Source organism: Chelon labrosus (genome assembly GCF_963514085.1).
Source record: "Chelon labrosus genome assembly, chromosome: 8".
Classification (NCBI taxonomy): Eukaryota; Metazoa; Chordata; class Actinopteri; order Mugiliformes; family Mugilidae; genus Chelon; species Chelon labrosus.
In genome coordinates, this window is record NC_140358.1 from 9,074,587 (window position 1) to 9,091,037 (window position 16,451).

General features: G+C 41.2%; 1 protein-coding gene across 1 annotated transcript in view; it reads left to right on the top strand.

Moving 5' to 3' along the window:
• The window catches only part of drp2 (dystrophin related protein 2), a gene marked incomplete at its 3' end in the record, with an annotated part of 57,512 nt that overhangs the window by 17,028 nt on the left and 24,033 nt on the right, over positions 1-16,451 (top strand). Inside the window, exons 3-8 of the mRNA XM_084549242.1 lie at positions 3,224-3,344; positions 3,864-3,975; positions 5,592-5,748; positions 7,445-7,591; positions 14,057-14,135; positions 15,876-15,936. Of these exons, the coding sequence (XP_084405368.1) occupies positions 3,224-3,344; positions 3,864-3,975; positions 5,592-5,748; positions 7,445-7,591; positions 14,057-14,135; positions 15,876-15,936 (677 nt within the window). The remainder of the gene's footprint in view (positions 1-3,223; positions 3,345-3,863; positions 3,976-5,591; positions 5,749-7,444; positions 7,592-14,056; positions 14,136-15,875; positions 15,937-16,451) is intronic.

A 16,451-nucleotide genomic window follows, 5' to 3' on the forward strand; every position in this document is an offset into this window, starting at 1 on the left:
AGGTGTGTGCGTGTGAGCTGTGAAGGGCAGATCCATTAAAATGCATGCACTTTGGATTCTTGCTCCTCTGTGACATGAAGTATTTGGAGAAACACTACCTGGAGATCCACGGGATATTCTTTCATTTCCCACTAAATCACTTTGGTCGTGAGTGATGTATCTTGTGAAGTCGGTGGAACGGGTGTAGCCATGCAGGCACACACACACACACGCACACTTACAGTACAGTAGCCTACATTCACACACACACACTCGTAATTGGTTCTGTAACTACAGCAGAGTTTTCCATTCCTCCCTCTTTCCAATTTTCTTTGCTGTCAGCTTGTGCAGTGTGTCTGAAAGGCGACTTGTATTGACACTGAGAGGTTTGTGGTGTCGGCTTTACCCCACTTCAACTCCCACCTCGACCGGAGCACTACCAAATCAGCAGTCCCAATCAACAGGACAACAAAGACTAAACAAAAAACCCTTACATCTCACATTGTCCTGTAATGTCCTAGTCTTTTCTCCCGGTTCCCTTTCTTATCCCTTCTCCTTCTCTTCCTTCATGGGATTTTTATGCTTTAAACTCGTGCTCCCTCTTTCCACAGCTATCTCTTTAACATTGATGGAGCTATTTAGTGAGGCACAAACCTCCTCTCCTCTCCTCTCCTCAAATGTCCCATTTTCAGCACTCCTTTATAATCTGTGATGCCTCCGTTTCCCGGGCGTCTGGTCGCTCTAAAACTTTCCAACAAAGCAGAGAGGGAAATTGCATCTGAGTTTTCTATGGAGAATTAAAGCGTTTTAAGAAATGTGAATTATTGATCTTAAGTGGATTTGCTCTAATGTCGTTGTGTGAGTGTAGATCCTGCTCTACTGCATTCATATGTGTGTGTGTGTGTGTCCTGATTTGGGAGCATGTTTACTGTGCATGTATGTGGGGTGGTAATAACGGGGTAAGATGCGTTTTGGAGAGTGAGAGTGTGCAGTTGTGTGTGTTTGGGTATTGGGATGAGTAAGCATTCATGCAGTGGGAAGGATTTCTGTGTTTCTGTATAAGCAATCTTCTCCCCTTCATGCGAGAGGGAAAATGAAGTGAAAATGTATCCACTTCTGTGCCGTTAGAAGCACATTCAGAGGGAGGAGTAAAAGAAATGCCATCAACATGTTTAGACCGAGTCATTGAATTCATTTCCTCCCCTTGACTTTTTCTACTCCATAATGTATCTTAATCTGATCTGAAGGCTTCGCTCTTAATGTTCCCTCAACCAAAGATGAAGCCTCTGAGTGTGAAATTTAGCTGGAATTAAAGTTTTAACATGACAGCTGGCTCAGGGAATCCATGGCTCAGCTCCTCTTTGGGCAGCAAAGCAGCTAAAGAGAGGATGCACAGAACAGAAAGCTAAAGAGGATGAAAAGAGGGAAACGGAAAGGAAGGAGGCGAGGATTTGAGGCTGAGGAGGGAATTTGTGACTGGAGAAAAAGTGTGCGAGGAAGAGGAGGAAGACAGGCAGCAGGTTTTCTTCATGACTGTTGCACTGGGAATCTTATCTCCCGGTGCCACAGCTCCTCATCATTACACACTTTTGCATGTTTGCTCAGTGCCGGCTGGTGTTTGCTGGTGTTTCATTTGAGTATTTCTGTTTAACTCTGGTTGCCTGGTGTTATCAGGCCCGCCGGGCTCTGGCCCTGCACTGAAACACTGCCACTGCTGTGGTTCACACCGTCGCAAATTCCAGCTAGTAATGTCAATTTTTAGCTGAAACTGTAATCTTTTCACACCGTAAGAGGATTGAGAACGCTCACCTAAATAAATTACTTTGAAGAGAGGGAATATCCCTGGCATTAATTCTCATACCTGCAGTATGTTTTACGGAGAACAAAGAAGAATAGAGAAGCTGACTCATTGGCTTTCTTCAAGCCCCTAGGGACACTCTGGATATCTGCCCTGTGGTGAAGTATAGAGTAAAGACGTGTATATGTGTGTCTGTTTTCTTACACACTGACGTCCTTGTCTACGATTTGCATAGTGAGTACTTTTGAATGTGGACCAGTGTAGCTGGGCTCTCCACATAATTGGCTCTTCTGTGCTAGGAGACCCGATGACCAGTACTCCCAGTAGATTTGGTCTCCTTTAAGACTTGGACTCTCAGCTCAAGCAGACAGCTATACAATTTCAAATGGTTGTATGGGTGCGCGAATGTGTGTGTCCAGTGATTGCTATAAGTAACCCATACGTTAGAACAGGACACTTTTAACTCCATGTATGCCATTTGGTCTTTCTTCGGTATGTTGGCCCTTCAGCCAGTGGAGTATGGTGTAATCACCAAGCAACACTATGTAACTTTGAGAAAGGACTAATAATTGAATTCTCTAGCAAGTAAAACATTCATAAACAACAACACTCCTGTGCTCAGTTTAGTCAGCCAGAGGTTCTACTGCTACAGTACTTGGGCAGTATTAGGGCTCGCAAGCATAAAAGTTGACTATGTTTTATTTGTGATGTTAGGTAGGTTTCAAGGGTATTGGAGTAATTCAATATGATATGACATATTTAGCCAGCTACTCTAAAGTAGTAGTAAAAAATTTAAATCAACTTTCAATTTACCATGCATATATGAACACACAAAAGTTAGCACACTTGAAGCAGTGGTCAGCCGTATAGGATGCCAGGCAAGCAGCTTGGGAGGTTTTAGGTGCTTGCTCATGGAACCTCAGCCATGGACATAGAGATAGAAAGTATAGAAAAATATGGCCTGAGTTCTGTAGGTTCTGATGATAATGAAGGTCTGATTTGTTGTCACATATTTGTTAATTTGTTTGTTTTGTTCTTTTGAGATGGCCATATGAATAAATTTCACCTGAGTTATGGCTAAATACAGTTGTTTTTTTATTACTGATTGATACGTAGATTATTTTCATAAATTAATTGAAACATTGTTTAGTCTAAATGTTTGAAATTATGAAAAATGATTATTAAAATGTCCCAGAGTCCAGCGAGGCCATGCTATAAAGCAACCAAAAAAAAGAGTGCAGTCCAAAACCCATAGATATTCAGTTTATAATGGGCACAATAATAATACTGCTTTTAGTCTATGTCGCATGAGGCTGTCTAATTTGAGGAGTTGGCGCTGGTTCAGCTCAGCCTGACTCATCTTCCCCCGCATCCTTTTGAGGAAGCAGCATTTGAGTTTGAAAACAAGCTTACACCTCTCATTCTCGGCTCTCTGTCTCCACGCAGGCATTCATGGAGGATGTCAAGTCTCGCGGGCCGTTTATCTACTCTGTCTTGGAGTCTGCCCAGGCCTTTCTGGCTCAGCACCCCTTCCAGGAGCCAGAGGAGACCCTGACCGATGGAAAAGGTCTGCTCCCTCTGCACTCTGTGCCAACTGCTGTGCCAGCCAAAATGTCATACTCACAAACCCCAGCTGAACCCCAGAGTTCATTTGGTAGAACCCACGCAGGTGAAATCTTCCATTAGTTGTTATTAACAGTGATCTGTACTTTAGTAGCACACTGAGTTTAGGGACAGTGTTCGGGTCAGGGCCAATTAACTCTGTTCAGCAGCTCCACAGGACCTGCATCTGCTCAAATCAATAATACAGCATACTGGCCTGTTCCTCCACCGTCGTGAACTCTTCATAAGGTTTGGCTCTCACCTCTGGATGGTCACTAGGGAAATACTGAGTGATCTACCTCACTGTGTTGTTTTGCCCCCTGCCTCTCTCAATCCTTTTTACTTTTCATTGAGTTGGCACACCTTCCTTCTCAAATCATTGCTCTTCTCTTTTCTGACTTCTGACCCATGCTCTCCTCTCCACCCTGTTATTTCCCTCCATTACCCCCACGCGGCCCCACCTGACCTCTTCCACCCTCTCCAGAGGTGTCTCCACGCCGGCGGATCTTGAATGTGAGCCGCTCGGTATGGAAGCAGGCGAACGTGGCAAGTGACCTGTGGGAAAAACTGACAGCACGCTGTGTGGACCGCCATAGGTCAGAACCTTTAAACAGTCTTGTTCAGTTTTGGTGTTATCATTGGAAAGTAAATTTACTCAGGTACTAAGTATTATTCATGTGCAACTTTGAAGTGCTTGTAATTTAGCTTTTCTGTGGGAGGCAGCTTTATACTTCTAGTTCACTCCATTTTTCTGACAGCTCGAAAGATTTCAGACATCTTCGACTTGTTAGAAGTTCCATCAAAGATATATTTCCACTCTGAACTTAGCGTGATTTGAATAAAAGATTGGGGCCCCGACAGATAAAAAAAGGATTGGAAGACTACAAATTTGTGTAACAGAACTTTCTTTTTGTCTTTTCTTCTTTCCAACTCACAAACCCACAGATTTATCTAGTGACCCTTTGGTGTGCCCAGTACAATAGTAAAGTGCTGCTTATCTAGTATATTATAGTAAAGTATATATAGTAATTTAATACAATTAAATATAAAAGAATGTCACTCGCACTGAGCCATTTGTCTTGCCGAAGCAAGATGTTGAATGACTTTGTTAATGCTGTCAATTTTGTTCAAGTAAAGGATTTGACAGCTTCTTCAACCACAAGGTTTCTGCATTCTGTCTTATAATTGAGCCCATGCCAGTGGCTGCAAAAGCGCAAGGATATTTTTAAAAGGTTACAGTGAATGGGAAGCAGCTTTTGAGAGTGATGATAAATCAAGATTTGTAATTAAAGTCAGTCCTGGAAGAGGAATTACAGACAGATAGTAGTGTTTTTTGTCCACTGAAAGCGTTACCGTTCCAGTTTTGGTGAATAGGTTTTAAATTAAGCTAATAATTATAGGACATGAGTGAATAAAAGTAACTCTGCAGTCAGTGCACTTACAAAATCCATTACTAAGAAGAAAAAAAATTCTTTGTTACCAGAAAGCTAAACTTTAAGAGTTGAGACGTTTTTCTTTTCACTTGCTTACATTGAAATATAAATGATTTGCTATATGTAAAGAGCTGACAGACTGTCTCTTTTGTTCATTTATTGTTTCTGTTTCTTTCTTCTGCGTTTTGTTTATTAGTAAAATTAGCAGACTCTCTTTCTTTCTTTTCCCAATTAAAATCCTTTGAAGGAAAAAATGCAGGTAGAGAGTGTTGCTCAAAGATATGTGATGTAACAGTCATGTACATTCGTTGGAAATACACTAATAAAATAAAATCTAAATAAAATAATCTAAAAATAAAGAGCATGCAGCAGCAATATGCATGTAACTTTTAAGATTGAATGTTACTATGTCTTACGACTGCGTGTGTGCTGATCCATAGTGGGGATATGCAGCACTATATTACACCTGATACAATTACTATAACCTGATTACAGTATGTGACAACTTTAATCCATTACAGAAACAGTTAAGAAAAACACATTTATCATTTCTTTGTATTAAAACTTAAATAAATGGGATGAAACACATAATTGTGCACAAAACAAATCCACTTCGTATGAAAATGACAGCAAGTAAATTTGGATAAATGGTCAATTCGACTCTGTTCTCTATGGATTTAGATTTTTTTTTATTTTCTGGCTATTGCTCGCATCAGTTCCAACTTTTAATGGATCAGGCAGTTAACTGTAAGGAATTACATTCTCAACTAAACTTCCAGGCACATGGAGAGGACATTGGAGCGTCTCCTTCAGATCCAGGCAGCGATGGAAGAGCTGGCAGGGGCCCTTGAGCAGGCAGAAGGGGTGAGAGATGCCTGGGAGCCTGTCGGAGACCTCTTCATAGACTCTCTGCAGGACCACATAGACGCAACCAAGGTATACACACTCTGAAAACCCGCACTCTTCCTCTTTCTCTTCGTTGTTTTCATGCACACACAAACCTACATGCAGACTCATTATCATGAATCCTGATATAAATTGGTATACCTGTAGAGTAACTTAATTGTCTCCTTGGAGATAAAACCCTCGGGCTATCCCTGAAAAAACACACATTGTGACATTTTGACACGTCGTAAACAAACATCTAAAGAGTGACACACACCTTTTTTTTTTAATCGTAAAAACACAGCATTGATGTGTTACTCATGAATAAGTGAGAGATTCATATCAGGCTGTGTTGATTTAAATTGTTTGTTTTGCTCGCCTGCAAACACATCCCTGTCGGAATAGCTGTGATCTGACAGATGATGACAAGGACGCGGGACTTCAAAATGACGCGGTGAGATGGCAGGGGTTACAATTCTCAGTTGAATAGACATTGTTAAACAAATGGCAGGTCATTGGTTTAGTCATTAGGCAGTGCCGAGTGCTGCCGCTGCCTGTAATTGTGTGGCGCTATTCATTAGAAGTGAGTGCACTTCACAATAATCATGTCACTGTTTGGACTCCTGTCACAGCCAGCACATGTTCAGCTGAGTCTTCAGGGCAGGCTTGTCAGCTGGCCTCATCTGTACTCACTCACTCACTCACTCACTCTCTTGCATTTACGCCCAGACGCATGAACATTGAAAGACAGACACATAGATGCACGTAGGACACACTTATAAATCCACATTAGACACACATAGGCTGCAACTATTGATTATTTTCGACACCAGTTTACTAGATGCATTGACCGGTATAGAAATTGCCTGCCACAGCCTCTTAAAATCCCATGGTGACATTTTTAATCTTCTCTCCATCACAAATAATGTAAACCCTACCATTTAAAAAAATGAATAAAACAAATAGAACCGCACATTTGCTGGCAAGAAAAGGAGTTGATCTCAGGGTCATTACCAGCATTCATCATGATAAACATGATGCATCGATTTGAACTGACGCATCAGTTTGTTGCGTCAGCGTTGTTTCACCGTGCTGGAGTTGAATGTGTTTACGTGAATTGTCACGAAATGACTCCATTAGGGAGAACTGCAGAGAAGAAATCCCTAAAAGACATGTGACTCTAGGCTGTCTCCAGGCTGAGTTTGCTCAAGTTCAGCAAAAAAAGCCTGGCGTTCTCCTTTCTGAGAAACTAACTGTAAAAGCAATGTGTAATTCAGGAAATCTTATTTGTTGCCTTATTATTAATAAAACTTACTGTTTTTTTAGGTGTCTTTTTTTCTTAAATCATTTTTAGATGATGGGGACACCAGTGTCAGTATATTGCTGAAGACACTGTACGCAAACATGAAATGCCCACACACTCACACTCCACTATGGTATGATATTATGTGTTTCTTACTATAGGTTTCCTGGTATTGATCTATTTTTGAACAGATGCTAGTGCTAGGTCAAGAACTTCAGTACTTTCTTTCCCTTTGATTTTAGAAACATGGCCTTTAGTTTCTAAAACTGTGTTGAAACTTCTAAGGGATCAAGTTCAATTTCCTTTTACCTGTTATGAGTGGAGTTAGTCCAGACTGGATTTTTCTTTGACTCCATCTGTGTCTGCCGTTTTTGTAGACTTATTATATTTTGGATTTCATAGTTTTTTCTCTTTTCCATCCTCCCCTCTCTGCCCCATTCGCAGTTATTTAAGGAGGAACTGACCCAGGTGAAGGAGGGCATGAAGCAAATCAATGATCTAGCCCACCAGCTGGCGATCTCCGATGTCCATTTGTCGATGGAGAATGCCCGCGCCCTGGAGCATCTCAACAGCAGATGGAAAGTGCTTCAGGTAGAGTTTAGAGCGGGGTCTGGGTTGCCTATTTGACACCGTCAGCAGTAACTTCTGCAGCCGTCAGATTCGGTGAGGACACAAGAGAGTGATTCCAGGTGTAATTTTTGGGGCTTTAATGATGCCCATACTGCTGCCATATGACTGATTCATGCCTCTCACATATTTATGAGCCTGGGCAGCGGAATAGTGTTTTAGGAGATGAATGTGTTGGGAAGTTTAGACACCATTTAAGGGGGAGATGAGGTCATTTTTGCAGTCTAATAGATCAATGATGTTCTCTTAGTTTGCCCATATGTTGTAGTAAAGCCTCAGATATCAGCAACTGTCCATCTGCTCATGTAAAGTAGCAGAGTAAAGACACCACAAGCTTTCCCTATAGCTCAAAGTTTGATACCAAGGTGTTTTTTTAGACTTTTAGACTCCTTTCTTGCATATTGATAGGATGAGATTTAAAGGAATAATTAGACTTTGTGGAAAATATGCAGCATATGTAGTCGCTGCAGAGATATTAAATTAGATACCACAGGTGCTTTGGGAGGGAGCCAGGTCAGCAGTTTCATCCTGTTCTTAATGCTAAACTAGGTTAAATGCCTTTTGGATCTATTTCTATGCTTACTGTTTAATAAATGAGAATGCTACTATCATCTAACTCTCAGAAAGAAAATGAAATAAACCCATTTTCCAAATGTTCCTGAACAAGTGAAATTAATGCAAAACAGCTTTCTTACTGTTACAGGCAGTCATTGGTGTGCTGTGTTTTTTTAGAATCAGATCTCCTTTATTGTTGTTGCTCACAGTACAAGAAGACATTTTCATGTTTTACATGACAATAAATGAAAAAGCTCTCTCTATGTAGCTTATTACAGTAAAGAAATTGCACTAGTCTCAGTATGAACCGGATTTTGAACAGCTGTGGTTTCTCAGCAGCGCTTCATTCCTGTGAGGACTGTTTTTAGAGGAAGTCACTTTGAGGACACGAGTAAATCATTTAGATGGCTCACATTAGTTGTAGTGTATAAGCACTGGTCAGACCAAGACAAGGGCCCCATTTCCCAAAAAGCATCTTACCACGAAGATGATTGCAAAATCCATGTTAAGTTTCCCAAAAGCATTGTAACTGAAGTGACACACTGAAGTGTAACATGACAATAAGTAGCGACAATAGATGAACAAGGGTCTCCTACCCAGCTCGTAGGAGGATAAGAGCATCTTAAGAAGCTCTGCAACCAAGAGGAGACCCCCCCCAAAAAAAAAAAAAAAAAATAAAAAATCTTTTGGTTAATATAAATTAAATATTGGCAACACTGATGTTCTTTTTGTGAAGAGATGTTTGATATAAAACCGGTTTTAATGTATATATTAACACACAATTTATTTCAGTTGTCATCCTCCTTACAAATTATTAATCTCTTCTGGCTGAAGTGACACTTCCTGATATCTTCTCTTTTTTGTGTGTTGAACATGTTGTTTGCCACATGCTGATACAGAAATCCTGACAAAATGACAGTCACAGTAGATGATGTGCATATTCATGAGACTTGTAAGAATGTGATATAGAAAGACTTGTTTCAGGATTAATGCGGCAGCGTCTGCCTCGAGCAGCTGTCACACCATTACTTCCTTAAACTACACATTAAGTCACATTTTCATGCTGAACCGTTCCAAGTTCAACACATTCTTTTGACTTGTTTACAGCACTTTATATTCTATATATATATAACAGCGCGCAAGTGTATTCAACATCATTTTCAGTGCCGTGGCAGCTGGCATTAAGAAGCTGTTAATGCGGTGCGAATGCGCTCTTTAAAGAGAAGCTTTTAGAAATGTGTGAAAAAATCTAAGGGCGTTTGTAGAAATGGTCTTTGGTACCTTCACACATCATAAGGTGGACAGTTAAAAAGGGGAATACACTCACAGAGCACTTCTCTAGGAAGATGGGATGTTTTCTTGGCTCACGTGGGGTCCCTTAATGCCAATCAATCATCGTTTGAATCCACTGCCTAGGGTATTGTTGCTGACCATGTGCATCCCGTTGTAGCCACAATTCACATAGTTCTGATTGGCTACTTCCAGCGTGATAATGCACTGCTTTACAAAGCAAAAGTTTCTCAAGCTGACGATGCAGGAAAAATAGTATGTTTTAGGATGAAGTGGTGTGTACATGATGAGACCTTTTAAAAGGGAGATTTAGTGGTGTAAACTGTCCACCTGCAAGTAGCACAGACAAAAGGCATCACAGTCTCTCTCCTGCAGCTTAGTCTGAAGCCACTGTGATTTCACAACTTTTTTGTACTCAAGTTTTTTTTAAGTAGATTTAAAGAAATAGTTTCGGAAAATATGTCTGTTTGTTCTACTCCTCAGTATTGTGGATGCCCATGAAAACTTGTGGTCTCAATTCACCATACCCTGATGGCTACTTCCAGAGTGATAATTCACCATGTCACATAGCAAAGATTGCAGAAAGGTCAAGACTCCCGAAGCACTTCTAGGAAATGGAACAACTTTTTTAGACCGATGCGTTTTAGGCTGGTGGCCATCATCGGGGATGACCCTGAAGTCTTGACCTTTCTACAATTTCTTTTCCTCCTCCATGCACCTTGGTAGCAGGTGAAGTCGCGCCAGAAGTACAACTTTTTCACAAAGCAAAAGCTTCTCAAGGTGCTTTGTTGTTTCATGTGAACCTTAAATAAGTTGAGGGGCCTTCGTAGTGACCACATCTGATTCCAGTAAAGTACTTATGTAGATTCATGAATGGATGGACTAATTAATGGACAACAATCTATAAAGAAAATTTCCATCTTGTGAAATCCATGCTGCCCAGAATAGAGGCTGTTTTGACCCTCATGTAGTGTTCCTAATGAAGAGAAATTAATAATAAAAAGAAAATGAATCAAGATTTGAACCCACACACTTACATGCAGGGGGCACTTCTTCAATGAATCCAAGCCATTTAATCTTAAAGTAAAAATTTCCCTGAACTTGTCTTTCCTTCAAAATCTAGCTGAATGTATGGAGGGACCATCCTCTAAACATTACTGTAACAGCACTGTTTTGAAGCTACAACCACAATCAGAAACCCAGAACACAACAAACCCCACTCATCCCCCTACAACTCATGTGCAAACATCCCCTTCATGACTCTTTATTCTCAGCCTGGCATGATGCTTTAAATGCCACTCCAGCCTCTCTGTCTTCTCTCAGTCTCCTCTGAACATAATGATTTTATTAGCAGTTCTTGCAAATGAATTCCCTGCATCCACGTTGCACAGTCGCTGTGCCCTGACTTTCACACTGCCTCTGTGGCTCCGACGTTATTCCGACTGAAACAGTTGATGATAGAGAACAGAACAGATCAGCATAGAGTAGCTGTATGCTTGATGTCTATGCCCATGTTTTTCCATGCTCTCTGCCCTGACTGAAGGAAAGTCGATTGCTTAACCCTTTCACCTGCAAATACTGTAAAACCTATTAGATTAGCTGCAGGAAATAATATCACCAAGTCACATGTCTTCGCTGAAAATATTGTAGTTAGGTGCTCTGTAACGTAATGTTGGTGGACCCATCACTTATGTTCAGATTCATTGTCTTGTCTTTCATTGACCCCTCAGCCTCTCCTTTAGAACCAAAGTGCGGTAGACAATAGACCATAAAATTAAACACGTGCGTGTCCCTCACGATATTAACAGTCATTTTTGGGATCCCCTGACGGTTATGGTTTGTGCAAACAGAGCATAACACAGTAAAACTAATGGTATTCTTGTCAGTGTCGGTTGCGCTCTGTGTTGAGGGCTAATTATAAATAAATATGCATCTAAACAAAGATGATGAAAATAGATACAAACCTCATACCTCTCGGCAACATCAGCACTTGTCGCTGTGAACATTGTAACATGCTGATGTTAGCGTTTAGGTCGGAGTTGCTGCGTTTGAGGAAACTTCACAGAGATTTGAGCACGGCTCTGTTCTCCTACGACGTCCTCGATCGGCATTCTAAACAAGTAGCGTGTTCACACTTGAAACTCAACACATGAACGTGTACTGAATCCAAGCAATATGCATATTAAATACAGCAAATCTTTGAATATGCTTTTGATGCACCATTGCATCTCACAGCCAGAATGCAACTATTGTGGGTGTTGTAGCTTATGGAAAAATATCAGTATCAATCTAAAGTTACAGTTTCTCTTTTCTCAAGACATGAAAAGGTAAAATTTGGTAATGTGTTTGTATGTGAGCAGTGTACTATGGTAATTAATACATAATGCATAGGACACAACTGTCTCTTGTTAATGGGCACCCTGCCTGTGTAAGGGTCTCATGTTCATGTTCATCAAGTTCAAGTCTCTAGTTCGAGTGAAAACCAGCAAGGCACTTCATATCCTCCAGATGCAGGTATTGTTACTGATGTTTCCTCTAATGTGTGGGATACAATGAGCTTGCATATAATATAGAGACACAACAGCAGCCCACCTTCCTTCTGTCATCTCCTTTGTTACCACCCAGCTCACTAGGTGTAGAGGGAGTAGGAGTAGCTTCTAACAGACACTTTAAACACCTTACCTGCTATTTTTAGTGAAAAAAAGACCTAGCCTCTCAGACTACACTTTGTATAATTTGATCAAAATGCCAGATCCCTCCTAATGTCAGATTTCCAGGTCTTAAAGCCCACTGTGTGAGATGCTTAATTTGATTATACATGTGGAACAGGAGCACAAGCGGGTTGTAATCAGTGTGGACTACAATTGACCGTGAGCTGGACCCAAGGTAGACCTCAGAGTGCTCAAGTGCAAACAGCAAGGTCAGCGTCTCTTTCTCAGTGGTAAATTACTTGATCCTGGCAGAATTTGCTTGAAAAATAACAAACTTGGTGGTCAGTCTTTCTGCAACAATACAGTTTTGGCGCCACTGGCATCATGAGTCACAATGCAGATGGAAGTTTAAATTATTTTTGAGAAGAATATACATGCCCTGAAAAATCCAATAACACATTTCACACATCCCCTACAAATTTGTTCCAAAGCGGTCTACAAAGTAAGAACAGAAATTGAGAGTCATCTGACTGATCTACATTTGCTTTGGAGGCAAAAAGAGCCATTATGAAAAAGTTTTTACAGGACAATGTCTGCTAAATCTTTGATGCTCTGTGTGCTAGAGTAGGTGTGTCCCCTGGTCTTTGATTCAGGAAGTACGTGAAAGCTTCTAATCCCCCCGATATGTTAAAAAGCTTTTAGTATCCAAAGTCACCAGCAGATATTAATCTCCCAGATTGTGGGAGAGACGACAAGTGTCCCAAATGTGAGCCTTCTTTGAGCGGACTTGTTTTCACCTCGGTTGATCTGGTGTCTCTGCTCATCCAAAGCATTCATTCCAATGCAATAAGATGCACAGACACGGCATCTTGACCGGACAAGGAAAACAGGATAGAGAAACCTTTTTCTTTGCCTGCCTCTCTGTGTCCCGTTCCTCTCTTAATTAAAATGCTGAATGCTAAATCCCAGCAACATCCTGCGCCCTGTTGATTTTGGCTGTTCTGACGCCAGCGAAAATGCATTTCCAAATTTGATTAGCTAATATTTGTCGATCACAGATAATTTTGTCATTTGTCTTCCTTATGGCAGCCCAAATTGCCTGCACGACAAGTCGACTGTGCAACACGGCACAGTTGGCAGTAACATCTCCACGGCACATTGACAATGCTCTATATTAATCTCAAACTATTTAAAACCACGCTCCAGATTATATATGTATCTTGTTTTATTGTCTGGCAAGGGAGCAATGATGTGTGAACGCTGAAAAATGCTAGTTCAATATACAGTATCCAACTTTACACATTACGACGTATTGCCTGGGCTTCACTGTGAGGTCCTCACTCGTTCTCTTTTCTCTTTCTCTCTTTATCAGTCCCTCTACCTCACAGCGAGTGGATTTACCTCCCATTGTTTGAGGACGGATTTCAACATCCAGCTGACAATGATTCATGTGCCAAATCCAATACATTTCAAATAAACCAGGATTAGGAAGACTAAATCCCATTTGGTGGAAAACATAACTGCTGGGAAATGTTTTTACAAAGGGAATGGCAAACTTAATATTGTCAACTCAGTCTCCGTGGTTATTGACTCAACACACATGACGCTTCCCAACCCCCTGTTTCGCTCTCATTTTATCTTCTCTTATTTCAGCAACGACACCGCCACCAGAATCCACTGTCCTCGTTTCAACGAAATAAATTATTTTGTAATCTCTGTCTCGATTTCCTACCTGCTGTTCTTCAAAGGCTTTCAAAGTCCTTCAAGAGGGGCAGCGGAGGAGGAGAAAGACGTAATTTATATTCTGCAGTTAACTAATGGAGGAGAAGCAGGTGGTCTGTGTGTGTGCATTCCTATTGTGGGTATTTTTGGTGGAGAGGGATGAACGGCACGATTCCCTTTGATTTAACTTTGTGTGTTTGTGTCTCCTCAGGGTTCCATAGAGGAGCGGCTGAAGCAGCTCCAGGATGCACATAGAGACTTTGGCCCTGGATCGCAGCACTTCCTTTCCAGTAAGAGTCCTCTTCTGCTTTTTGAAGTTGGTGCCTCATATTGCACCAATCTGTGTCATGCTGTGCCAAGGCACCATCTCAGTTAGAATGTATGTGTGAGTGAGTGAGGGGGAGGTTAGGTGTAGTACAGTTTAGCTGTGATAATGCTGTAAAGTGCTGTGTGTGTGTGTATTTGGGTTAGAGGTGGAGCTGGCAGGCTTTGTTTGTCTGTCTTCATCAGCTCCAGCACACTGTTGCAAGAAGCATCCCCAGCGATGCTCATCTCAACAGTCATTGCTCTCATTCGAGCAGCGTTACACATTTGTGAATTCCGTCTCTTCTTTTACCTGCTGCTCTTCAAAGGCTGCGGAGAGGTGGCGGGGGGCTGAAAATGTGATTTGTTTTGCCTAGTTTAAACTGATGAAGAAGTTAAAAAGCTGTACGTTGCGGGGCTGCACTCTGCGAGTATATCTGAATCGGTGGTGTGTATTTGTGTGTCTCCAGTGTCCTCGCCAAACCCATCCAGATTTACTGCTGTCACGCTGGATCTGAGATGCCACACTGGGACTTATATAGCGCTACTCCAGTGCCAGCTCAGCCCACTGTGCCCTGCAGAAACGTCTGGGTTTATGTCTGTGTGCTTTTATTGCACCAACATGACCACATTATATTTGCTGTTTCGTTGCATATAGACATATGGTAGAGTGCATATGGTGCTTCTATGAGCGCATATGGGTTTATATCTCAGTGGAATGTAACTGGGTACATATACTCCACTACTGCGCTTAAGTATAACTGGATGACCTAAAAAAATATAAAGGATTATATTCAGGGTTTTCATTTTTTTTTTTAAGATTCCTTAATATATGCGTTTGTATTTCTGAAATGGTTTCATTTAAATAACAGTGTGATGCACAAAGAAGTAAAACTCTTCCCAAAAACCAAATATCAGTGAAAAGTGAAAGTCTCGAGGATTTAAGTTTGTGTGGCAGGACTGTGTTTTTCTTATTTTCTTTCCCATTAATTTTCTCACAACAAGCCGTTTGAGGGGAACCAACCCTGAGGTTAGGAACAACTCCTTGTACAACACTGTATAATAAACAGTCCAAATGAGCTTCACTTTGACCAACTAAATGCTGCACTCTGTGTGTGCAGATGCACCGGAATTAAATCTAATAATGTAATACAGTATATGTAAATCACAATACTTTTGTTAGTTTACTTAAGTCAGATCTTAAATGCAGGACTCTTACATATGGTAGAGTGCATCAGTGCTAACTACCACACCACTGTGCCGCCACAGAGCAACAACATGCAAGTCTTAATTGTCATAATGCAGTAATTGACAGTGGCGTGGTGTGTGTCTATGGGTATGGTTGCATACATGTCATCAGCGTGTGTTGCTGTGTTGTCTGACTCCTGTTTCTTCTGGAGCAGCTTGTCTTCTCTAATTATCAGCTGAGCTCCCTGTGTTTTCGGTTTGGAGAACAGTTAAAATGCTATAGTCATCCTGTCTTGCCGACTCCTCAGCCTCCCTTATTCTATTAGGCCATGCCAAACAAACCAACACCCAGTGGAGCCCCCACACAATAGACTTGTCTGTTTGGCTTTAATGTGCCTGATGTACACTGCAGCAGCTCTGTTAAGAAGATCTGAATGGACACAGTGTGTGGACACGGTGCCAGGGACATTGTGCACAATGGCTTTTCATGCATGACATGGCTATTTTGAAATTGATTTTGTCACTCTGTGTTTGCGCAGGTTCAGTGCAGATACCGTGGGAGCGTGCCATCTCCCCGAACAAAGTGCCCTACTACATCAAGTAAGTGCTACTACAGGGATAGTGTCGGCATTGTCACAGTAAATGTACTGTTTTCATGGCAGGTTAAGTGGCTGGATTAAAGTGGGGGTAATTTGTTACTATTTTTCCGTGAAGTAGTACGACCAAACCTGGGTGCATTTTTACACTTTGTACAATGTGTTAACTCACACTACGCTATTTTGATGCGCCTTTCTTAATGACCAAAACAGATGTACAGATCAACTGACAGGCCATGACATGATCACTCACACTGAACATAAGCATGAGTATTGCAAATACCAACCAGTAGTAATGTCTCTATCTATGTCAGTTTCAGTCAACATAAAAACTACACTTCATGCTGATCTTTCTTTCTGCACTTCACCTTACAGTTGTTTGTTCCCGTGTCAACAGTTCTCATTTTTCCAACAGGAAACAAAGGCCATCAATAAGCACTTTTTCAGTCAATTTAGACTTTTGAGATATTGGTTTAAAGAAAAAACACCTTTAACAGCAAAGTTCGACCCAACTATTTC